We start from the raw sequence: 26,661 nt of genomic DNA, 5'->3' as shown, positions 1-26,661 counted from the left end.
TACCTGACTCCTTCCCAGCATTTGCCACTGTCAGCCTTTCCGTCATTTAAGCCCTTCTCTCCCTTACTCTGACACCAAACTCTTGGTTCTCCTCTCCTTCTGATCATTCCTTCTCAGGCTCTTTTCCTCTATCCCTTAAGTGCTCCCAAGGGCTCAGATTTTGGCCCTCTTCTCTCTCTACGCGCTCACAACGGGAAACTGTCTGGGGATCCTTATAACTGCGAAATACCTTATTTGAGGTAAGCAAGCTCCTTAACGGTGCTCACTAGCTCTCAGACATTACTCTGCCTTGGTTAAATAAAAACTGACTCACAGGAATAAATAATGGGGAAAAGTTTGTTAGGGAAAATTCCAGCTACCGAATCTGCCCAGGAGGCAGGGACCATAACAGGAAAAATTCTGTAAGGAGTCTCAACTGAAACTTATTTTTTTGTTGTTTTGATTAGGCACACAGGCCTTAAAAAGATAAGCACCTCTGAGCTTGTTTCCTAAGACATCCTCTTTATTTATCGGAATCCATTTTTAGACAGGACGTTCCAAGCGGGCTGGACTACACAATCGCGTTCACTGAGCTAACCCCAGCACCAGCCTGGGCCTAGCACCGAGCCGGTTTGGGGCTTGTCTCTTGCGCGGTGGCTCTGCCTGCAGTTCAGCCGTGGTGCGACCCACTGGGGCGGGAGAGCAGGAAACGGAGCCACGGTTGGCTCTGCTGAGAGTTGCTGCTTTCAGACTAACTCCTCGAGTAGCAGCAGACACTTGCCACCAGGCTTAGGGCGTTTCCTCCAGGCTTCACCCAGGTTCTCCCGCAACGAAAACAATCTAGGGAGTCGCCTCAGCCACCGCACGTCAGCCGCGCGAAGCCGCGTGGTGCAGGTCCGGGCCCTCCCCTGACGTCACACAGGGCCCCGCCTCTTAGAGGAGAGGCGGGAGCGCGTGAGCTCTTGTTACGCAGGCGCGTTCGTCCTGTGTAGGTGGCGCTAGAGGCCGATGGTGGGGTTGTAGGGAGAGGTTGCTGCCGCCATTTTGCAGGGTGTTTGTCGCAGCGACTGGGAGAGGAGACGGCGGTTTGGTGACAATTATTGTTGGCCAAAGGGCTTTTGCTTTTGCGGAGGTAAGGTTTCGGATAGGGTGTTCTGGGCTGGGCGGTTTCCCAGTCTTTTATGTCTTGAAGCCAGGTGTCGGAAAAACGACGGGATTTGGGTCCTCGGCGACCGGGGTTTCTTCGGGGCACAGCTCTGCTCGTGGCATTTGAAACCTAAAGTTGCCCAGGTGTCATGGTAGATTTAAAATCCTAGGGCGGAAAGGCCTCGGCTCTGCCGCTGACTCTTCTCAGAGAGGCCAGGCCACTCATATCACGGCTCCTTAGGCCCGTGACTCGTCCCGCCGATCAGAGTGAGACCCTGCGAGAGCATCCTGGGGCAAGTGTTGTCCTAGATCAAGCCTTACGCTGGGTCCCTGGCCTCAGCCGTTTGTAGCATTCCGGGATTTTCCGAGGTCAGACTTCTGCCTCTGAGTGCGCCAAAGACCCTGGCCAGGTGCCCTGGCGGAGAGGCAGGGGGGTGAGGACTGGGCGTCCGAGGAACTGCTAGTTTGCGAATCCAGGTGGTGGAATTTAGCTCGTGCTTGTGAGAGGTAAATAAGGAAAGGCTCATCCTTTGTGCGAACTGGTTTTTTCCTAAAGTGGAGCATAGTATTGTTGCATCAGATCTGCATTTCTGATACTTTTGCATCACACTGTCCTTGATTACTTAAGTAACCGTGAAATGCTTATATTATTCTTAGGAAACAGCGCTCCCAACTGACCACGTCAACCACCTGGTCTTATAGCTATCTTTGTATGATTGTGCTCCAAACATACACCCACAGGCTTCTTGTTATCCATTACATGCAGTACTCTTGGAGCCATCTAATCATAACTTTAACCTATATAGATATTTTAATATAGATGACGTAAAATTGTCGGGTAATATAGGGTGTTAAAGGGCAGTAGAGAATCAGGTTTCTAAGATGGATATAAACATCTGATGTTTATTGTATCCGATGTTTTTATTGAAGGATGTCCGATGATTCTAACATGTAGGATTCTTTGTTAATTAGAAATAGTGTGATAATTCTAGATAGTTTTTCTTTTTTTTGTATGCGAAGGAACCTAATCTGTGTAACCTGGATCTGGGATTCTTCTCTTGGCCTCCTGAGAAAATATTTCTGAACAGTAGTGGTGTGGTGGGGATGGCTTCCTAACAGCTGAATTAAATTTAAAGTAATGAACTTGGCTAGAGAAATAAAAACCTTTGGCTCTCCCAAGATGCTTATTTTAATATTTGCATATTGATAACTGGTTATTTAAGAATTCTGCCTAGGTGAGCTAGTTATGGCCTACTGACAGTAGAAGGAAAATAACAAAACTGAAGCAGACACACATGTTTTGCAAAAACTGCATTATAATAGTCATAGTAATAAGCCTCAGTCATCAGATGTTGTAATTTTGCTTGCTATGATTTAAGAATGCTTAACTAACAATTTTAAAGAGTTCCTATGTGGTTAAAGTACAATTTGGGTAATTGAAGGGTCAGAAGGATTCCACTAGAAGTATAATATTTTTTTGATGGCTTTTCTGATGGTCTTTTGGCTCAGGTTAATTTGTAATGTCATTTATTTCAGTTTCCCATATTCAAATGACTATGTAAATCAGAATGCTCACTTATCGATTTCCAGTGAAAACCCTGACTAGAGTTTTAGGATTTTTGTTGGACCTAAGAATCAACAAGAGAAGTGAGTTAAAAGATCTGAATATTTGGTGGCTTCGGGCTCTGGTGGCATGATACCTACATTTTCTTAGGGAATACCTCCCAGGAGATGCCTCATTTTAAAGTCTTTTAATTCATTTGAAATCTTTAAAATTTTTTACTTGAATTTGTTTGCTTGTTACTGAGTCATTTGGGCTAACTGAAGGAGGTTAACTAAGTTGGTTTTGCTCCATTTTACCTGTTTTCAGCTCCTTACTGAGTTGTGAACCTCACCCTCTTCAACAGTTTGGACATCACTGTTAAAAACTTAACTGCTTGTGAAAGAATTAAGATGGGAAGAGGCAGATAGGGATGACATTGTTAGAACACAGATCCTGATCCTGAATGGAACCTGTGAGGATGTAGATGGAGTCAGGAAATTGTCACAATTATCTGATTTCACTGTGACCATATTCATCCTTATAGGTCATTTCCTCAGTCACCCCAGATCTACAACAAATATGTTTAATTTTAAGAGTGGCTGCAGGATGATCTGAAAATAAACAGTCATCTCCTATATTCAGTATCCCTGAGTGTTTCTCTGACTTCAGTTATTTGTATCACAGTATTTTGACAAAGCTGCATGACACTTGTGATATTTGTTTTAAATTAGTTCACATTTAAAGTTAACATCAATAACTTAATAATTTGATTATATCAATAACTTAAGAGATGAGTAATAATTTACCATAGAAAGAAGGTAATGATAAAAATAAAACCAAAAAAGTTATTAATTTCTAGCTAGATATTGTTGTCTACTGAAGACTCTAAGCCTGAATCCTGACTCTTTTTTTAAAATGGCAGTTAGCAAGTGTTAGTTGAAGATATGCACCAAGCTGAGAATTTATCCAGAAGAATTGAAAGAAAATGTATTAAGGTCTCACAGTGTTACCATTTAGTACTAGGTGTGTATGCCACTTAGAATCATCTGAGATACCAGTGGGATAGTGCCTCCATGCCTTGGGAACCATTACCTACGAAGATTTTAGAACCTGTATGACCCCATGTGCTGGGGTTTTTCTATTTAATTAATATTAATGTGAAATATTTTATTTACTAAATATAACCATCTGTAAATTCCACAACTCACTTTTCATTTCCATTAACAGATGCGGCATTCCAAAAGAACTCACTGCCCTGACTGGGATAGCAGAGAAAGCTGGGTACATGAAAGCTACAGTGGAAGTCACAAACGGAAGAGGAGATCCCACAGTAGTACACAAGAGATCAGACATTGTAAACCACATCACCAGTTTAAAGAATCTGATTGGTAAATTATGCTTGAACTAGTACCATTTTAACACTAATAGTTTTAATGACTTGTCATTAGCTTGTATAGCTTTCATCTGTCAGATTGTTTTATAAATCAGTCAACAAATACTCATTCAGAAAATATTTACTGAGTGCCTATTATATGCTAGATACTGCTGTGAATAGAACAGAGTGCCTACCCTCATATATCTGTGTCCATGTGGGAGCTGTAGGAGACAGTTGATTGAGTCCCAGCTGCCAGTAATATAGTTGGGGGAAATGAGACACTTAACAAAAGTTAAGTAAGTGATTAGAGGACCAGTGAGTCTTTAACTTGTATGTAGTAGGGAGAGCTGTACATTGGGGCACTTATTTAGGGTTCCACAAATGAGAGATAATGAAGGGTGGGGAAGAGTTCATCCAGATGAGAAAAATAGCATGTGGTGTGTGAGAATGTTAAAGTATGTTGGGGATTAGTTGCTTATACTGTATTCTACAGGTTATATTTGTAGATAAGGCCAGTAGATATGTTTGGGATTTTTAGAAGCTTGGCTGTTGTAAGAAGGGCCTCAATAAAAATTTCCAACTGCATGTGTCCTGTCTTATTGTATTCTTACCAGTGTAAAATTTGGAGGTAATATGTTTATATAGAATTGAAGGAATTTTTCAAGTTCCTAAATGATTAAACAAAGCCTAGGTGAATAGAGTTTCTTTCATTCTGTCCTCCATTAATTTCCCTTTCTCATTTGTTTTTGTTGGTTCTATGTTTTCTCCTTGTTTTGTGCAGGTGTTCCACTGGGACTGTTTGCCAGATTGCTTTCTTTTTTTTTTTCAGATTGCTTTCTAAATTAGCCAACTGGGGTTACTTTAAAAAAACAGTATGTAATTTCTTTCCTTCTCCATGCCAAAACAGACTTTTTCTGTGGAATAGTGAGCTTGTTGGTAATCAGTGCAGACTAATCATTCTTCACACACTATCATATAGAGGGAAGAGGGAGAATCTATGCTAGGATTTCAATGACCTGAGCTAATTAATGTATTATAGAAGAATATCTGTACCCTATATTAAGATAAATACAAAATACTCTGTAAGGCTTAACATCATAGTACTTAACCATTCATGGATTTATTATGCATTGTATGTGTAGAAAGGAAGTGATATGAATGATGAACAGTTATTCATATTCATAATTATAACCACATAAACATGATATTGAGTCAGTCCAACAACCACTAGGCCAATAGTTTCTTCTTTGATATTGGCACCAGAGTTGTCTGGTGGTAATTGCTCTCCGTAATCTGGAGTAGTCTAATAGTCTTTCTCAAGATTCAAAACTTTACAAGAGTGTTTTCTATAAAATTATTGGAAAAAAATGAAAAATACAGAAACGTATAAAGAAGGTACTCTTGGTAGGACACTAGTCCCCCATTTGGATGTAAAATTATTTCTGATTATTTCTTCTGAAAAATATCTTTGTACACAAATCTTTGCCTCAATATTTCCTGAAAATAAGTTCTAAGAAGGGACAATTTCAAGTTAAAGGGTGTGAACTCTTACAAGGCTCTTGCTACGTAGTCACATATTTTTCACATATTTTTCTAGAAAGTTTGTACCAAGCTACAATCCCTACAACATGCTGTCACCAGTCTTGCCTATTTTGAAATGCCAAGAATAGTGTTTTGTTTTCATTTGAATTTTTAAATTTCTGTTGAATTTGTCCTCTGTCATGTGCTTATTGAACATTTTCTTAATTGAAGTATAGTTGATTGTGAACATTATTTTTGTATTCTTAGCCTATTTTTTCTGTTAAACTGCATTTTTCTTATGATTTATCAGCGCTTTTATTGTTTTATCAATTATCTTACCTTTTTTCATATATATTTCAGTGTCTTTTCTTTCTGATTTGTAAGTAGCCTGTGAATTGCTCCCTTCCTACAGGCTTAATTAATTAAATTCTACACAGGAAGACTGATGTGGCTGTGAACACTGTAAACACATTTTATATCCTTAAATGTCTTATTGTAACATAGAGTATCAAGTCTTAAACCAGTGATTCTCAAACTTTAGTGTGAATAGAATCACTTTGGAGGTATGTTTAAAATGCATATTACCAGATTATTCAGTGAGTCTGACCTGGGGTCCAGGGATCTTCATTTTTTAAAATTCAGTATTTTGATATTGTTAATAAACAGACCACCCTTTGAGAAACACTGTTTTAAGCCCTTTAGCCTGGCATGCAAGATTTTGGATGATCTGTTCCCAGCTTATTTATTTGCCTATATTCCCCTATGTGAAAATTGCTCTTGCTGAAATTGTCTACTTACTGTTTCCTAAGTAACATGTAGACAAACTCATCTCTAAGCCATTCTGGCTAAAAGTACTCTATAAATGTAAGATGGTAATATGCCATTTTTCTCTCCTGGCATTTCTTCTACTTCCCACTTTGTCCAAACCCTGATTTCCGTTTAAGAAGCAACTCTTCCCTTCTATTTCATGAAATCTTCCCTGACCATTTTAAGCATTCTGAGTTTTTTCTCCTAAGTGCTCAATAACCAGGCTTTCGGCATTTCCTGCATTGTTGGGTTTTGTTTTATTTTTGTGTGAGTAATCTCAAATTGAACAGTTATTTGTTGGTAGGGATTTTGCCTCGTATATTTTTTATCTTCCACAGGACCTGTGTGGAAATAAAAACGAGTGCCCATAGCCTCATTAGTCTTGGCTGTTTTGAAGAACTACAGTGAAATATTCACTGGACATTCAGTGAATATTTTTAGCAATTAAATCAGTCTGTTCATCCTGTTCACTCTGTCCACATAGCCTTTATAATTCTGTAGACTTTGTTTATATAATCTCTAAGCCTTAGTTGTAGGTTGAAGAGGTCCTAATCTTTTCAGTTTATCCTCATGGTATTACTTCACTCCATGTTTGTTATTCTATAGATTATTTATGGATTATCAGCAGCTCTAATTTCATGCACTAGTCCAGCTAAGGATTATTAGTGTTAGAGTTTTCCAATAAATTTTAGACTTCTATGGGAAGGATGCCTTACAGAATTAAACAGATGCCCTTAAGAGTATGGTAATTTCTAGTTTGATGTATTGTAGATCTCTCCCTTAATGGTTCCAAGCAACTGATCAGATCCCTGACTTAGACCCAGATTTAGACCCTAATATCCTGAGTTGTTTCTCCAATGGCTAGAACTTAAGGCTGACACTGGGGAAAGGGGGTTTCTGCATCTCCCCAGCCTGGATTTGATGCCAGCCCTGTTGAGTAGCAGTTTTAGAGATGCTTCTCCTTTATTTCTGCATAAACCAGCCTCCTGAGAAAAAGAATGACAACATGTTCTGGGAAAAAGAGGTTAGTGAGGGCAGTCTAGTTAACATCTGTCACTCCATTGCTTGTCAGGATTATTTTAGCTTGTGTGTCTGGGCAGGTGTCCCCTCTCTCCGTCAGTGCTCCATGTGCATCCCTCTTGAAGCTTCACACTCTGTTGAAGAGGACACCTATCCCAGGTAGAGAGGGAGATGGGAAACTGGGCCAATTGAATCTTTCTTTCCATCAGATCAAGGCTGCTTAACTGGAATCCATTGACTTCCTGAGGTCCATGACCTCTGGAATTCCTTGCCAAGTTTTGTTTACGCATTTGTGCGTTTCTTAGGGGAGAGGGTCCATATCTCTCAATCAGATTTTCAAAGGGATCTGTAGATTCAGAAGTTAAGCACTATGGCACCAGATGATGCTGTTTTCCCTGAACTCTTGTTTATTTCACAAGAAGGAATGACAGGAAATTCAAAATGCAAAGGGAAGTAGGGGGTTGGGAAATCCTAAGCAAGCAATTACAAGAACATTTTCTCATTTGAGGGGGATATATTTTAGATACTTTTGGCACATGAAGCAGCCTTCAAAAGCTGTGTTGTGGGCTTCCCTGGTGGTGCAGTGGTTGAGGGTCTGCCTGCCGATGCGGGGGACACGGGTTCGAGCCCTGGTCTGGGATGATCCCACATGCCGCAGAGCAACTGGGCCTGTGAGCCACAGCTGCTGAGCTTGCGCGTCTGGAGCCTGTGCTCCGCAACAAAAGAGGCCACGATAGTGAGAGGCCCGCGCACCGCGATGAAGAGTGGCCCCCACTTGCCGCAACTGGAGAAAGCCCTCGCACAGAAACGAAGACCCAACAGCCAAAAATAAACAAATATTAAAAAAAAAAAATCTGTGTTGTCTATTTCTCAGAGAGATACAGGAAGCTCGAAATAGAGGAGAGGAGATGGAATAGGTGGTGTGTATGTGTATACTGGCACATACAATAGGATTTAGAATGTGCTCTACAACCATGGCAAATCGTTTTCCTTCTAGGGATCTCAGCTTACTCATCTGTAAAATGAAAGGCCTGAAATATATTTAAGATTCCTTTTAGCTCTAATACACCTTTCATGAAAGAACTCTGTGCCAGAGATACCTAACTTACATTAAGAAGGAAAGGAAGGAATCCTGTTTTGCCCACCTCATATTGTGTGTGGCTCTGAAAAAAGGAAGAGAGCTTAGTTACAGATGCATAATATCATAAGACTGATGAATTTCAGAAGAGCAGTTTTGTGAATTTTTGGTCTTAACTTTCACCAGAAGGTAAAGGGACACTTAATCAAGTAAACACTGAATATGTTGAATGATTTGACCCAAGCTTTGTTCCTTGATAGCAGTATATATTAATAGAGATATATGTACCTATTTGCTTGTTGGTTAAAGTAAAATTATTAAGTTTTGTGAGTTAAATATAAATTCTAATTCATCAATTTGTTTTTTTTTTATTGAGTTAGCTGTTTAAACCAGGAGTTCTTGAGAGAATGTTTTATTTTAACCACGTTATTCTAGAATGAAGAGAGTAATTTTAAATCCTTTAATGTGTTTGCAGTCATTATTTAGAAGCAAGGTCCTTGAATGAGAGAGATTATCGGGACCGGAGATACATTGATGAATACAGAAATGACTACTGCGAAAGATATGTTCCTAGACGTTATCACAGAGACGTTGAAAGCAGTTATCAAATCCACTGCAGTAAATCTTCAGTCCGAAGCAGGAGAAGCAGTCCTAAAAGGAAGCGTAATAGACACTGTTCAAGTAATCAGTCACGTTCGGTATGATTAATTTTGTTTTTATTTTGGGTGGATACTTGTTTGTGTGTAAAAGCTCTTACTGAGCCAATAAGTTTGAAAAAGTTTATATATATAATACTATATGAATATAATTGTGTTTATATTACTTGAATCCTTAAAGGAAACTTCCAAATTCTTACAACTAATCTGTATTTATTAGTTAGCCCTCATTTGCCCACATTTATTCATTTTCTGCAGACCAGATCATGAGTTTCTTGATTTTAATGTTAAAAATATTTTTATCTTTTATAACATAATCATATGAAAAGATGAAGCACCCATCTTTTCTTTTATCTTAAATGTTTTTTACTTTAAAAGAAACCCCTTTCCCAGTACTTGGAGACAAATGTAGAAAGTTGCACTGGCGGATACTTACCCTGTGTATAGCACAGTCTGCAGTTAGTTACATTGGAGTTCTGAAAGTGGGTGCTGAAGGGGAAATTATTGTCCAGAAAGCCTGCCCTTTTTTTTTTTACACTCATGAATCTTCACTTGTTTGCAGTAAACTATGAATTATTATTTTCCTCCCCAAGTTTTCTTCAGTAGAACTATCATTGATTAGATCGAACATTGACATTAGCCTTTATTTTCCCCTTTTATTTTAATCAAGTATGTTTAAAAATATTGCTAAGTATCAATTTGAACTAATCTTGACATTTTAAAACATTTTCCTGACAAACTAGACATCTCAACTCACAGCATAGGCTATTTTATAGCAAGAGATTAATAGATCATGACATTGCATTCTTTAAATTTCAGACTTCAATTAAGTCAGTATTTTAAAGAGACAATTGTGTTGTTTTTTTCTATTGCCACTTTAAGTATCTTATCTGAAAATCTGTTCCTTGCCATGTTTTTCTTCTGTAACATAAACTGTGCCCTGTGAATTTCTGGGGACTGAATTTGAAATTGCTCCTGCCAACTGTTCGTGGCCTGGTGCTTATCTGAATGCCTGAATATCTCCCCGCTGAATGAATTGCGTATTCTGCCCTGAATTCACTCTGATATATTGATTGGCTGGATGATCTTGGTGCTGCCCACTTGCCGTTCCAGAAGAGCCACCGAAGGAAAAGATCCAGGAGTATAGAGGATGATGAGGAGGGTCACCTGATCTGTCAAAGTGGAGACGTTCTAAGAGCAAGATGTATAGAATATTTTTCAACACTTTTTAAACTTTGCAGACAGAATAATCTTTTTAAGAATAGTTTGTCAGCGGGGGGCTAAAGAACTCTTCATTGCTTTTTTGTTTTGTTTTTCGTGGGTTTGTTTGTTGTTCTTTTGTATTTCTTCTTTTCTATAGAGTTTATATATTTCCACTCTAAAGTTCCAAAATAATCAGTGGAATTTGAGATTAGAGCAAGAAAGATAGCTCTATCTAAATTGTTTTTGTAGATCATTTGAAAATATTCCACACTTAAGCATTCATTATTTGAATAACTGATAATTTGTATTCAAGTACTTACACTTCTTTCTCCCCCCTCACTTTAGATGAAATCGTGGACACTTTGGGAGAAGGGGCCTTTGGCAAAGTTGTAGAGTGCATTGATCATGGCACGTAAGTTTGTTGTTTTTCTTTTTTGAACATCTTGATATTTTTGGTGGGGAAGGATCCATAATTTAGATGAAATGGAATTTAAGTGGTAGCTATGTGTTTTCCTGGGAGGTATAAGTATTCAAAAGTTCTTGAACTGTGTATGATTTATTTACCATAAGTATGGATTTTGATCAAGAATGCTGAAAATTTTTATCAGATGGAATTCATTGAAATTATTGTGAGTGTTCAAGTGAAGAGTTCCCCAGAACTTAGGTCCTTAGCTTTCTGTAAGAGATTTGGAGTGCTTTACCCTACTTTTGAATTGCAGAGACAATAAATTAGCATGTCTAATCTTCTTGGTTCCAAAACTTTTATTTCCAATGGATAATATTTGCACGTTAGGGTTAGCTTCTTAAACTATAAAGAAATTATATTACTTGAAGCCTACAGAATAAAGTCCAGATTCTTTAATGAGTTATACTAAACTTTGTATTATTTGACCCTCTCTGCTTCATTTTCATGTTTTCCTCTAGGATCTCTATTCTGTGGTTGCAAGGTTTTTTGTAAGTGAACGTCTTAAAACAGTTTAGTGGAAACTGCACATTTCTAAATTGACATCTAAATTTTCATCATAAAATAGTTGAGGATGTAATTTCCAGCTTATTGTAAATGCTGATTTTTTTAAAAGAAACATATCTCTCTTTCTAAATATGTTTGGGGGAATCTAAATACAACAGCTTGATACCTCCTGTCATCCATGAACTTTTCTTGAATACTTATAAATGCTTTATCCTTGAACTTACTTTTACTTCACTTTTCATAAAGAATATTATCCTAAATGTCTTTTATTATCACCCTTTCCTCTCTATGACAAAAATGTGAACATAAAGTAAAATTTTAAGATATTTTGAAATACTTTGACTTAGGAAAGTTGCTAAGAATTCCCATATATTCTTCACCCAGATTCCACAAATGTTAACATTTTACAGTATTTAATCATTCTCTATATTTACATGTTATATGTATTTTCAAGTTTTGCCAGCTCATCTACAGACCTGATTCACATTTCACTAGTTGTCCCATTAAGGTCTTTTAAACATTTCTTGAGGTTCCAAGACTTGAGAATTTGAGATATTCCAAAGAATAGTATTCAATTGATCAAGTACAAATCTGTTACAAATTTTGATACTTATTAGACCTAAAACATACAATTTAATTGAGAATACATCTTTTATCGAGATGGTTGGGGCCTTTAAAAAATGAGATCATATGTCCATAGATAAATCTTACTGTTTTAGCATTAAGTTTCCATTTTTTGTTTTTTTTTAATTGACAAGTAATATGAAAGCTTGTAAATTTAAGGTGTATAACATTGGTTTGAAACATTTATATACTGCAATATGATTACTATAGTAGCATTAGCTAACACCATTATCCATTTTTCATTTTTATAGCTATTAGCACTGTTCATTTTTATAGCTTATTAGCAGTTAGAAAATTTGGCCATATGATTAAATAGATGAGATAGAAGAAGTTTTGTCACAGCAGTTTTATAGTAATTCTTTTAAGTCTTGAGATATATGCTATACATCATAGGGAGATAAATCATTAAAAATTTATTTTGATGATTATATATCAGCCCACAACTTTATTGGGGCCTTGTCAAAAGAAATGAGTTCGGAATAGGTTTGCTATCCAGCCACTAGAAAAATTTGTTTGCCTCAAAGATTTTTTTTTTTTTTTTTAAACAGCCTAGGACACAAACCTTGCCATATTAATTTCGTGTACATGGGGTTCTCTTTTGTAATGTGGGAAGGCCATAGTGAAAAATGCAGGGTTGACTGCTGGCTTGTATTCAAGAAGATCAGGTTTAGAAAAGAGGACAGAAGGAAGCTGAAGATTTGGAAATCCCTTTCCTCAAAATCATTTATGGATTTTGTTTTTGGCCATGCCACGTGGCTCATGGGATCTCAGCTCCCCGACCAGGGATTGAACCTGGGCCCACAGCAGTGAAATCTCGTGTCTTAAACCACTGGACCACCAGGGAATTCCCTCTGTACTTTTTAGGAAGTATTACAGATGCCCCAGTCTAAAACACGCTGCCCTACATTGTTGCTATTTATACCTATTCGCATCCGTGAATGCACTAAACATTTTTTGGGGCTTCATGGCTTGTTGATGGTGTCTTCTTTGCCGGAATTATCTAACAAACTGATAGTTGTCTTTCTTCTCTGAAGAAGTCTGAGCTCCCCTAACCCTGATGGTTAGTCTCTTTCTTCTCTCTACTCCTTATACCAGGCACTTCTAACCTTATGATAAGTTGTTCAAGTGTCTGTCTTTTCCATTAGACTGTGAGGTACATGGGACAAGCCCTTTTTATCACTGATTCCAATGCAACATCTGGCACAGTCGGTCTAGCCTGGTGAATGAGTGAATGCTTTCAGCAGTAGTATGTTCTATTCAAGGTTTATATTTTTATTCTTTTTTTTAAAAAAAAAACTACTTAACAAAATCTAGGTAAATTTAAATTTTTTGAAATAAACATTAACGTTCATAAGTATTAAGAGAAATCATCACTCCATATAAAATATATTTTGTCAAAATGTTTTGAAAAAATGTTTATAGATCTGCTATAATATACCCTGAAAGATTATTTTAGGAAAATAGCATAGAATGATTTGTACTTAATAAGATTATGCTTTAGAGCAGGGGTCCCCAACCCCTGGGCCGTGGACTGGTAGGAACTGGGCCTCACAGCAGGAGGTGAGCAGTGGGCGAGCGAGTGAAACTTCATCTGCTGCTCTGCATAGCTTGCATTAATAACCACCTGAACCATCACACCTTCCCCCCAACCATGGAAAAATTGTCTTCCATGAAACTGGTCCCTGGTGCCAAAAAGGTTGGGGACAGCTGCTTTAGAGGATACATCTTCAATGCCCTTCTGTATATTTACCACTTTTCATTTTGTTTTTAAGGGATGGCATACATGTAGCAGTGAAAATCGTAAAAAATGTGGGACGATATCGTGAAGCAGCTCGTTTAGAAATCCAAGTATTAGAGCATTTAAATAGTACTGATCCCAATAGTGTCTTGTAAGTAATAAACTTGGAACTGTGATCCATTATGTTACATGAAATAATCAAAATTCTGTGAACTGAATTATTTTTATTTTGATCTGTTTTAGCCGATGTGTCCAGATGCTAGAATGGTTTGATCATCATGGTCATGTTTGTATTGTGTTTGAACTCCTGGGACTTAGTACCTATGATTTCATTAAAGAAAATAGCTTTCTGCCATTTCAAATTGACCATATCAGGCAAATGGCATATCAGATCTGTCAGTCAATAAATTGTAAGTATACTTGTTAAATTTTTAAATACCAGTAAATTAAAGGTTTTATTGTACAAGCAACATATCAAAACATTGTCACTAAAAATGCATGTCGCAAGTAAAGATGAAACCACTTTTGATCCCTACATCTACTATTAATTCTCCTTTCCCCCGGTACAGATTAAATTTGTAAGTGAAACTAATAACGTCTTTTTGTTCTTTTGTAGTTTTGCATCATAATAAATTAACCCATACAGATCTGAAGCCTGAAAATATTTTATTTGTGAAGTCTGACTATGTAGTCAAGTATAATTCAAAAATGGTAAGTTACACTTGTTTTAATTTTGGTAGTTGTCTTTAAAATTAATTTAGCTTGGTGATCCTTGGATGAGGAATTTTACCTTTGAGGCTTATTATATCCTGATGTTTAACCCAAAAAGGGTAATCCTTTGCCTTTCTCCTGGGGTTATTTTGAAAATCAAAAAGATAATTCATGTGCAAGCCTTTTGGAGAGTGCTATAAAATATTTCATATCTTTATTGATCTTTGTGTTTACTTAACTGTATCTCTAGAAACGTGATGAACGCACACTGAAAAACACAGATATCAAAGTTGTTGACTTAGGAAGTGCAACATACGATGATGAACATCATAGTACTTTGGTATCTACACGGCATTACAGAGCTCCAGAGGTCATTTTGGGTTAGTAGATACTAGACTTCCTCATATTTTAATTGAAAAAGAGATTTTTTTTCTCTACAGCTTTTATTGGGGGACAGGTAGTCGGGGGATAGCTGTGATTTTCTTAGCAGTGTACAGAAAATGTTTTCTGTTTTCATAAAAGCTCTCTGGACATTGCTATAAATATTTTTCCTGAGTGGGAAAAATGTGATATCATCTGTAAAGGTATTCCAGGTGGTGGTTATTTTTGAACAAGTCAGTCTTACAAGATCATAAGAGAATAAGCTGTATTGGCTAAGTAATTGACAGCAATGTGATTTTGAAGCGATGTGGGCACCTCTTTTCGTCTCATTGCAAAAGCATGGTGCTGGTGAAAATGCTAAAGATTTGGTTGGCAGACATCTAGATGTAAGGTAGATGGAGGTTAAGAGGAGAAGAAAGAGGGGCTAGTCTAAGAGGAGAGCTTCTTTGATCATCTTTGACATGAGAAAGCATGGAAAGGAAAATTAGTTAAGGTGCAGGGTTTTTAAATATTAATAAAAGGGAACTCAGTGAGGGAGAGCACATCTTATGCCTCAAAATTTAAAAGTTCGAGACCAAGTCATGTTGATAGAGCAAGGAAGTTAGAGATAGCTTTGGGGGCTTGGAGACAGTGGGGAAAATTCAGATCAGGTGATATTGGGAGATAGTTAAATGGTATAAGCATATTACTTCGCCAAAAGTAAGTTTCAACCGAGGTTGGATAATAAAACATCTTTGTGGAATCAGTCTTTTCCACTTTTTACCTTTTGTCTAAGAGGACTTGGTAGTTCAGAATATGACTGTGAAAGTAAACTAATGATGTTTACCTAGAGTAGAGAATTAGTAAAAGGGACAGGAAATTAAGAATATTATATAGTGCTGGCTAGTAGAACTTTCCATGATGATAGAAATGTTCTATATCTGCACTATCCAATATGGTAGCCATTAGTAGCCACACGTAGACTACTGTGTACTTTCAGTATAGCCAGTGTGACTGAGGAACTGAATTTTAAATTAAGTTAAATTTTAGATTTAAATAGCCACAAGTGGCTAGTGGCTACCACATAGGATAGCACAGGTTTGGAGCTCGTCTTTGAGATTGATGTTACTAGGTTCTGTTTAGTATGGTCTGAAAGAAGCTGCTGTGTTGCAGTAGTTTAGAAAGTGTATTCATGGTTGAGGACTGAAGGCTGCAATGAAGAAGGTAAAAGAAAAGAGTGTGGGAAGAGATTGTGGACAGAGAGGTATTTTCAGAGCTTAAAAAGAGATAACTTGTTGTGTTTTATCAATTTTAAGAAGAAAATTTTTCTCCACATTTTAACATGTGAGGGAACACAACACAAAACAATTGGCATTTTTTCTTTGTTATTGGTTCGTAAAACAGTAGTGTATCTTACTTACAGTTAGTTAATGGCCTCCTCCTAGATTGCGTAAGATACAGTGATTCTTAGTAATAATACAGTCCCATGTGTGACCAGGCTGGGGATAGTTGATATAAATCTGAAATTTGGGCTATTGGTCTTTAGGAAAAGAAATGAACAGATGGGAAGATTAGAAGGGTTCTTTGTGTGTTTGTGAAGTGTTACTCCTGAGGATTAAGGCAGAATTAGGTTGAAGAGGAAGTTGTTGTCAGGTGCTACCATTGAGGAGGGCAGTTGGTCTCATGTCTTGGGTGTTGGTAGTAAACAGAAGTTGGTAAAAGTGAGTGATGTGAAATTCCAAAGAGTATGAGAGCTGACCCATAAGGGAATGTGGTAATTTACAGTCACCTGGGAGAAAGCTGGATTGGGATACAGGAGTGGCTGGAAAGAAAACTTTCATCTTAGATCCAGATTTTATATGTGTTACTGTAAGTAGAAACCATGCTCCATTATCCTTTTGTTCAAGTGATAAGTACCATGAGGGTTAACAAAAATGGCTAAATCATAGTCAAGTTCCTTGAATATATTGTTTCTTCCTTTGTCTTTAAATTCAGTAATGTTACTGAAAGTAATTGAAATGTCTTTTAAAGTAGGTTTTATTTGTACATTATTGTTTTATTAAAAACTTAATCTTTAAAAGGTTAAAACATCTGAATGGTTTACTCTTTTCCTTTCTAATTAGATATAGACTTAATTCTAGGTGTTTTTTTCTTTTCTGAATAATGTTACTATTGAGAATTCTGAAGGAGAAAGTATATGATCATGTATAGACAACCTCTCTATGTGAACTTTAAATTGCTGTATAATTCTGCTTATGGGTGACACTGCTTGTAATATCCATTATAATTCTTACATAATTTATGTGACACTGCTATTTCTTTTAACGGAAGAAATAAACTCAGATATCAAGCTGATGGTAATTGATAAGGGGTTAGTAATTACATTCTGAGGATAATTATTGATCTATGTTTGCACTAATAAAATGTAAAATTTCATAGAACAACCATTAACTGGGTATAACAGTGCTCCTCATTGCACAGGCAATTCAGAGACTATGGAATATTTGCTAACCCCTCTTATTTTACATAAAATGCCTCCTCCCCCAGGTTAAAATACTGTAATTTGATACAAGGATATGGAGGACTCTGAAAGCATACTGAATAATGTTAGATATAAAACTAAAAATGTAAACCCTGAATTTACTATCATATTCTGCTAAATGGGCTATATAAAGAGAACACCCATATAGGAAAAGATATTGTGTATTGGCAATTAAAAATTGTTGCATAATAAAATGTTTGGTTTTATTTTTAAATAGCTTTAGGTTGGTCTCAGCCTTGTGATGTTTGGAGCATAGGTTGCATTCTTATTGAATATTACCTTGGTTTCACAGTCTTTCAGGTATGTGTTTAGTAAATGTTATTTACTGATTCATAATGAGCTTTAATGTTAAAGGCATGTTAAAGTTTTGGTTTCCATATTGGAAAGTTGCCATAGTTGTGCAAAAGTTGCCATACATGTGCAAAATAGTCATCCTTCTCTAAAACCATAGTTGAATGAAATACTCTCAGTGAATGGTCATAATTCATTCTGCATGTGGAGCTTTTTTTTTTTTTTTTTTTTTTTTTGCGGTACGTGGGCCTCTCACCGTTGTGGGCTCTCCCATTGCGGAGCACAGGCTCCGGACGCGCAGGCTCAGCGGCCATGGCTCACGGGCTCAGCCGCTCCACGGCATGTGGGATCTTCCCAGACCAGGGCATGAACCCGTGTTCCCTGCATCGGCAGGCAGACTCTCAACCACTGTGCCACCAGGGAAGCCCCATGTGGAGCTTTTAAATACATGGTTCATATTATCCATTTTTTTTATTGTGGTGCTCCTTCATAAATTTACATTAGTGTTACTATGGTCAGTTTTAATTCAGCACTGGTTATGTTGCACTTTTATTAAAAGAATTCAGAAACAGTAAGTTGTATTAAGCATCTATGACACCCTAGGCACATTTCTAAGCACTATGTGTATAAAAATGAAAAGACAGCATCTCTGTCCTCAAGGAAGTCATACACAGGATAGACATGGGAAAACGTACAGTACAATGTGATACTTGCTATAATGGAACAATGTAGAAGGGAACCCAGAAAAGGTGAACTGTTAAGTTTCCTTAGAGAAGGCATCACTGAGGAGTAGGGAGTTTCCTCCATGCTATAAGGAAGAGTAAGAGTTTGTCAGAAAACTAGAGTGTGTGATGGCCATATCAGGAAGAAACGGTATTCATAAATGCAAGAGTCATAAAGGAAGCTACTCTAGTTGAGGAAGGATGAATAGTGCTGTTGGAGTGTCTTGGATAAATAGGAAAATGGTGTCAGTAGGCAAGTACTGATTCATAGTGGACTTGTTTGCCATAGAAAGGTATTTGTTTTATCCTAGGAGTCAGTGGTTTCCAAATGTAGACTGGTCTAAAATGAAAATGATTTTGTAGGGTTGCCATTCTGGCTTTCATTTAGAAATTATCTCTCCTGGGTTTTTTGGTATTAAAATGTTCTTTCTATGAAATGAGAATAGTTATTGGCTTACTTGGCAAAACAAAAAGGAGAAAATGTTATTTAGATCTCTACTTTTTTTCCTCATAATTTTGCTTATGTGAGAAAACTAAGTCTTGAAAGCTTCAAGTGGTGTAACCATTGAAGAACTTTAAGAAGGTTGTGATTTGATCAAGGTGTGTTGTTGGATGGTGTGAGGGTGGTTAGAGAGTTCCTGGCTAATACTATCAAGGTTGATTTGAGGTTTGGCAATGCAGGATGAGGAGGGAGGAAGCTGTGATGAATTGTAAGTCACTTAGGTGGCTGTTGCAGAATATGTGTTCACTGCTGTGGGGCACCTCACCAAACTTCTGTCTACTCTGTAGAGATCTGTTAAAAGTACTCTGAGTTTGTAGACAAGTTTGATATCTAGAACATAGCTGTCGGTTATTTCTAGGGAGTGGTGTCTCATTTTGTGGTAGTAAGCTATAGGGTCAAAGAAAAAGTTGAGCACAGTGCATGCTTTCTGCATTCTGACATATAAAATCCTTCAGATGGTTTTATGATTGTAAATCATTCTGAGATCTTAAGCGTCGATTATTAACTTTGGTTTGAGATGTGGTTTATATTTTAATTCTACCCTCCAAAATAGTCTTCAACTAAGGAACTTTTTGAAGATAATGGAGCTTGTATTATTTGTTCCTGTCATGAATTAACATTTTGAAAGCAGTGTGCTAGGCACAGTAGTTAATGGATTTAAAAAGCATTGCACATAGACTCTGCTCTTCAGAACAAGGGTTGGCAAACTATATCCTGTCTGATGCCTGCTTTAAAAAATGAAAAAGAATATGTGGTAGAGATCATTTGTGACCATCCAAGTCTAGAATATTTACTGTCTGGTCCTTTACAGAAAAAGTTTGCCAACCTCTGCTTAGGAGTGTACCATTTAGTTTAACAATTTATTCTACTTTAGCCAAAGCTCTGTTACTGTGTAATTTAAGAATATGAGTTTTAACTTGGGTTCACAGCTCAGGTTTCCTCATTGATGAGCTATATGAGCTTGAGCTAGTATCTTAACCTCTTTGAAAGTTATGTTCCCACATTCCTAGCTCAAGGTTGTTGTAAGAATTATTGGGACTGTGTTTTTATTGTCTAGGATTAGTGTTACAAAGTTGCTATCCATTGGGTAATGGAGGTTAGTTAAGCAACTGATAAAATGAGTAGCCAGGTTTTTGATAATCTTCCCCAGTCATCCCTCAGTTAAACAGTGCAAGTAATACAAATAAGGAAAAACTGTTCTGTTTTACATTAAACAAATTATTCGAACATTGTAAATCAGCTGTACTTCAGTAAAATATACTTAAATAGTTGTTTGTCCATCAGCTATACAGACCTTACCGATCCATTTCAGAAATCAGACAATCAGTATAGCTCATTCAGTTTTATTCCATCTTTGAAGTAGAGTGTAATATAAATTGTACAGCTGTCTAATCTAGTCCTTTTATGGAAACACTATTTTCTTTTTTTTTCCTTAACATTTATTTATTTACTTAATTTTTTGTTGGGTTGCATTGGGTCTTCATTCCAGGACGTGGGCTTCTCTCTAGTTGCAGTGCGTGGGTTTTCTCTCTCCAGTTGTGGTGTGCAGGTTCCAGAGTGTGTGGGCTCTGTAGTTTGCGGCACGTGGGCTCTCTCGTTGTGGTGGGCAGGCTTAGTTGCCCCGCAGCGTGTGGGATCTTAGTTCCCTGACCAAGGAGCGAACCCACATCCCCCACATTGGAAGGTGGATTCTCTACCACTGGACCACCATGGAAGTCCCAGAAACACTATTTTCTTGTGTTTTCCTTTTATGTGCATGTAGGGAAATGGAAAGTGCTAAGTTTCTTTTTCCTCCTTTTTTAGACTCATGATAGTAAAGAGCACCTAGCAATGATGGAACATATATTAGGACCCATACCAACACACATGATTCAGAAAACAAGGTATGCTTTTTAAGATTAAAGCCCTTATTGGGTACATGCAGTGGCCTATATTCAAACTATAGAAAACCCATCTTTGTTGTTATTGCTTATTCCAAAGACTGTAGATTATGAAATTTTTTTCATGAAGGCAAGTTTTTGAAAAGTAATGCAATATTTACTTTGTGATCCAGTAAGTAAAGTGGTGTTTTTATACTCAAGTTAACCTTTGCATAAATGTTTTCCTAGGTTGATGTAAAAATAATACATAGAGTAGTAAAAAGAGCTTGATTTTGGAGTCATATCTAAGTTTGAATTCCAGACTGTTGCAAACCACATGTATGTCTTTGGACAAGAATACTATTAAGTGGTTTCAAAACATAGCTTCACCGCAGAAGTCATCCAGGGAATTGTTAAAGATTTCCAGCCCCATTCCAGATCTAGTGAAATCAGAATTTACAGGAATGGATCTAGGAACCTCTGTTTTTGAAGCTGGCATTGTTTCACGTATGGTATTTGGGAACAACTTAGGTGGGATACTAAAACTTCAGAGAATACAAGATTAGGAAAAATACGATATAAGGTATCCGATATAATTATTGCTGAGATTTTTAGAAATTGTATGTTTATGTATATATAGAGAAATGTCTATGGTTCCATCTTTTCCCCCAGTCCCCTGGTGGGGGCAGGGCAAGCATGTGGGTTTTTTTGGGGGAGGTTGGTTTTTTTTAAATTTAAACTAATCCAGACTTCTCTTTCCTATAGGAAACACAAGTATTTTCATCATAATCAGCTAGATTGGGATGAACATAGTTCTGCTGGTAGATATGTTAGGAGACGCTGCAAACCATTAAAGGTAAAACAAAACAAAAAACAAAAAACAAAACCTGTTTTAACTATTTTTTAATGTCTTTCTTAAACAAGGTCATTTTTCTCCTCAGGAATTTATGCTTTGTCATGATGAAGAACATGAGAAACTGTTTGACCTGGTTAGAAGAATGTTAGAATATGATCCAGTGAAAAGAATTACCTTGGATGAAGCATTGCAGCATCCTTTCTTTGACTTATTAAAAAAGAAATGAAATGGAAATCAGTGGTCTTACTATACTTCTCTAGAAGAGATTATTTAAGACTGTGTCAGTCAACTCTAAACATTCTAATATTTTTGTAAACCTTAAATTATTTTGTACAGTTAAGTGTAAATGCTGTATGTTTTGTATCAATCGCATAATTATCTTGTTAAGCAAATATGGTCTTGATAATGAATGAAATATAAAAGCTAAAATTAATTTTCCTTTTTTGAGATTAATTGCCATTTTTAAAGACCTTTGGAATATCCTTTGTGTCCAGCGATAAATGTGATTAATCTTACCTTTTTGTACATGGAGGTTGACTCTTGGAAGTGATTTTTGTGTTTTGTTTTTTGGTTTTTTTGAGTAAAAGGAAATCTTGACTACTTCATTCTTAAATGAATATTCTTTATTTACCTCAAACTTTTCTTAACTTTAAAAGATTTTTCTGTAATTGTTGAACAGGTAATAAGTATTATTAACTCTAGGTAGGCAGGTATTAGAAACCAAAACCCATAGGAACTGTTTGCTGTTGGAATTTCATTAAATTGTAAGTATTGTGTTCTGTTTCATTGGGTGATATCAGTGGTGGTAAGTAGCATTCATGGAAAGACATCCAACTTGTGCATCGTAATAGGTTAATGAAACCGCATACACACTTTGTTTAAGATTAAAGTCTAACTGGAAAGTTAGCTTGGAAAGTCCTGTTTTCCAATGGCTATTTATGTAGTTAGTCACAAATATAGAAATAGGAATTCTGATGACTGAGGTTTTTGTTTTTAATGCCAAATCTTCAGGAGTCTAGAAATTGTCCAATATCTGTTTCCTTACCATATGAAGTATAAATACTTAAACCTCAGCCTATGAGACTTTAAGGTTATTATTAAACAATTTGTATTTGTGTTACACTTTACTGGAAAAAAAAAAGATTTGATTGGAGAACACTTGGGAAGAAAACTGCAGAAATTTCCAGACCCTGATTGGTTAACATAATGAACTTTTTGTTTGTCTGTAGGTATTTTTTTCTGTTTACCTGTTTTCACATTAAAAACTACATGGTAAATGTTAAGTTAGTAAAAAAAAAAACAAAAACTATTGATTAGTCTGCCAGGTAAAATTATTTTTTGTTGTAGAATTCATGATTGATTATCCAGATAAAGGTTTTTTGTTAAAAGTATTCCCATTTCTGAAGTGCATTACCAAAGATTTGAGTTTTATCTGTATTCTGAACATAAAATGCATGTAATTTTTTGGTATGACAAATAGTGATACCAAGGTGGGTTTCTCTACATGATCCACTGGTAGCACTTGCACAAACAGTAAAGCAATGTTCCTGAAGTTGACTAGGAATTTAAGAAAGCTGAAATAAATTTTGCCATAGAATCACTGCATAAATTATGCTTAGGCCTCTGATGCAGTCCACATATAGTTGAACTACGTTATATGTTATAAGGGTTTTTTTAAGGGAGCATTTGATGTAAAGAAAAGGTTTTTCCTTAACACAGCAATCTCGTTATAGAGATTAAGAAGTCAGCCATGCTTTATTTTCCTCTCCCTTTCCATACTGCTAGTGCCACTGTACTACCTAAGCCTCCTGACCTTTCCCTACAAGTGCTCCAAGTTCCCAAATTAATGTTTACTTTCTCCCCCATCAGAAACTCATTCCTGAGCTAACACCTATCCTTCTCAAACTCTTCCAAAAGATAGCAGAGGGAGGAACACTCCCAAACTCATTCTATGAGGCCAACATCACCCTGATACCAAAACCAGACAAAGACGTCACAAAGAAAGAAAACTACAGGCCAATATCACTGATGAACATAGATGCAAAAATCCTCAACAAAATATTAGCAAACAGAATCCAACAGCACATTAAAAAGATCATACACCATGATCAAGTGGGGTTTATTCCAGGAATGCAAGGATTCTTCAATATATGCAAATCAATCAACGTGATACACCATATCAACAAACTGAAGGAGAAAAACCATATGATCATCTCAATAGATGCAGAGAAAGCTTTTGACAAAATTCAACACCCATTTATGATAAAAACCCTGCAGAAAGTAGGCATAGAGGGAACTTTCCTCAACATAATAAAGGCCATATATGACAAACCCACAGCCAGCATTGTTCTCAATGGTGAAAAACTGAAACCATTTCCACTAAGATCAGGAACAAGACAAGGTTGCCCACTCTCACACTCTAATTCAACATATTTTTGGAAGTTCTAGCCACAGCAATCAGAGAAGAAAAAGAAATAAAAGGAATCCAAATAGGAAAAGAAGAAGTAAAGCTGTCACTGTTTGCAGATGACATGATACTATACATAGAGAATCCTAAGGATGCTACCAGAAAACTACTAGAGCTAATCAATGAATTTGGTAAAGTTGCAGGATACAAAATGAATGCACAGAAATCCCTGGCATTCTTATACACTAATGATGAGAAATCTGAGAGTGAAATTAAGAAAACACTCCCATTTACCATTGCAACAAAAAGAATAAAATATCTAGGAATAAACCTATCTAAGGAGACAAAAGACTTTTATGTAGAAAACTATAAGACACTGATGAAAGAAATTAAAGATGATACAAATAGGTGGAGAAATATACCATGTTCTTGGATTGGAAGAATCAACATTGTGAAAATGACTATTACCCAAAGCAATCTACAGATTCAATGCGATCCCTATCAAATTACCACTGGCATTTTTTACAGAACTAGAACAAAAAATTTCACAATTTGTATGGAAACACAAAAGACCCCAAATAGCCAAGGCAATCTTGAGAACAAAAAATGGAGCTGGAGGAATCAGGCTCCCTGACTTCAGACTCTACTACAAGGCTACAGTAATCAAGACAATATGGTACTGGCACAAAAACAGAAATATAGATCAATGGAACAGGATAGAGAGCCCAGAGATAAACCCACACACATATGGTCACCTTATCTTTGATAAAGGAGGGAAGGATATACAGTGGAGAAAAGACAGCCTCTTCAGTAAGTGGTGCCGGGAAAACTGGACAGCTACATGTAAAAGTATGAGATTAGAACACTCCCTAACACCACACACAAAAATAAACTCAAAATGGGTTAAAGACCTAAATGTAAGGCCAGACACTATCAAACTCTTAGAGGAAAACATAGGCAGAACACTCTATGACATAAATCACAGCAAGATCCTTTTTGACCCATCTCCTAGAGAAATGGAAACAAAAACAAAAATAAACAAATAGGATCTAATGAAACTTAAAAGCTTTTGCACAGCAAAGGATACCATAAACAAGACCAAAAGACAACCCTCAGAATGGGAGAAAATATTTGCAAATGAAGCAACTGACAAAGGATTAATATCCAAAATTTATAAGCAACTCAGGCAGCTCAGTAACAAAAAAACAACCCAATCCAAAAATGGGCAGAAGACCTAAATAGACATTTCTCCAAAGAAGATATACAGATTGCCAACAAACACATGAAAGAATGCTCAACATCATTAATCATTAGAGAAATGCAAATCAAAACTACAATGAGATATCATCTCACACCGGTCAGATTGGCCATCATCAAAAACTCTAGAAACAATAAATGCTGGAGAGGGTGTGGAGAAAAGGAAACACTCTTGCACTGCTGGTGGGAATGTAAATTGATACAGCCACTATGGAGAACAGTATGGCGGTTCCTTAAAAAACTACAAATAGAACTACCATACGACCCAGCAATCCCACTACCAGGCATATACCCTGAGAAGACCATAATTCAAAAAGAGTCATGTACCAAAATGTTCATTGCAGCTCTATTTACGATAGCCAGGACATGGAAGCAACCTAGGTGTCCATCAACAGATGACTGGATAAAGAAGATGTAGCACATATATACAATGGAATATTACTCAGCCATAAAAAGAAATGAAACTGCGTTATTTGTAATGAGGTGGATAGACCTGGAGTCTGTCATACAGAGTGAAGTAAGTCAGGAGAAAAACAAATACCGTATACTAACACATATATATGGACTCTAAGAAAAAGAAAATGTCATGAAGAGATTAGTGGTAGGATGGGAATAAAACACAGACCTACTAGAGCATGGACTTGAGGATATGGGGAGGGGGAAGGGTAAGCTGTGACGAAGTGAGAGAGTGGCAGGGACATATATACAAATGTAAATTAGATCGCTAGTGGGAAGCTGCCACATAGCACAGGGAGATCACCTCTGTGCTTTGTGACCACCTAGAGGGGTGGGATAGGGAGGGTGGGAGAGAGGGTGATGCAAGAGGGAAGAGATACGGGAACATATGTATATGTATAACTGATTCACTTTGTTGTAAACGAAAAACTAACACACTATTGTAAAACAGTTATACTCCAATAAAGATGTTTTAAAAAAAAAAAAGAAACTCATTCCTTTGGAGTAGCTGATCTCAGGATATAGGAGGAAAGAAAAATATCCACACTATTTTTTAGCTAAGAAGTTAATGATTGCTAACCCCTTTCCCTGCTGAAAAGTATTTACATTCTTCACTAAGGATATTTGCTAGTTCCTAGGCCTAATTCATGGAAGTTTAGGAATTAAAGTGAAACTTCAGTGAATTAGGTAGGATAAAAGAAAAGTTTAGTGGTGAGGATGGTACCTCTGGTATCATATGAGTGTCTACTGCTAACCTTCCTTCCCATCTTCTGTGAACTCTCAGGTTCCTACTTTTTTTTTTTTTTTTTTTGCGGTACGCGGGCCTCTCACTGCTGTGGCCTCTCCCGTTGCGGAGCATGGGCTCCAGACGCACAGGCCCAGCGGCCGTGGCTCGCGGGCCCAGCGTCTCCGCAGCATGTGGAATCCTCCTGGATCGGGGCACGAACCCTCGCCCCCCGCATCGGCAGGCGGACTCCCAACCACTGCGCCACCAGGGAAGCCCAGGTTCCTACTCTTAATTGCCTTTTTCCTTGTACT

General features: G+C 37.1%; 1 protein-coding gene across 2 annotated transcripts; it reads left to right on the top strand.

Moving 5' to 3' along the window:
• Positions 1–914: 914 nt before the first annotated feature.
• Positions 915–22,103, top strand: CLK4 (CDC like kinase 4). Of its 2 annotated transcripts, XM_059061088.2 has the most exons (13): positions 915–1,111; positions 3,896–4,056; positions 8,945–9,167; positions 10,239–10,329; positions 10,674–10,740; positions 13,695–13,811; positions 13,904–14,070; positions 14,277–14,371; positions 14,622–14,751; positions 17,491–17,573; positions 20,592–20,671; positions 21,413–21,503; positions 21,589–22,103. In XM_059061088.2, exons 2-13 carry the CDS (start codon positions 3,896–3,898, stop codon positions 21,727–21,729), a joined length of 1,446 nt encoding a protein of 481 aa, XP_058917071.1. In that variant the 5' UTR covers positions 915–1,111; the 3' UTR covers positions 21,730–22,103. The 2 variants fall into 2 exon arrangements, with proteins under 2 accessions (XP_058917071.1, XP_066888094.1); XM_067031993.1 differs by lacking the exon at positions 10,239–10,329 and having other exon boundaries at positions 967–1,111.
• Positions 22,104–26,661: the final 4,558 nt, after the last annotated feature.

The sequence above is a fragment of the Kogia breviceps genome, chromosome 4, assembly GCF_026419965.1.
Source record: "Kogia breviceps isolate mKogBre1 chromosome 4, mKogBre1 haplotype 1, whole genome shotgun sequence".
Taxonomy (NCBI): Eukaryota; Metazoa; Chordata; class Mammalia; order Artiodactyla; family Physeteridae; genus Kogia; species Kogia breviceps.
The sequence above is the reverse complement of the archived record's forward strand: the minus strand, read 5'-3'. Positions and strand labels throughout refer to the sequence as shown.

Coding starts and splice junctions, on each gene's coding strand:
- CLK4 (XM_059061088.2), top strand. CDS start 3,896: ATGCGGCATTCCAAAAGAACTCACTGCCCTGACTGGGATAGCAGAGAA. Junction 10,741..13,694: donor GAGTGCATTGATCATGGCAC/GTAAGTTTGTTG, acceptor TTTGTTTTTAAG/GGATGGCATACATGTAGCAG. Junction 14,372..14,621: donor TCAAGTATAATTCAAAAATG/GTAAGTTACACT, acceptor CTGTATCTCTAG/AAACGTGATGAACGCACACT.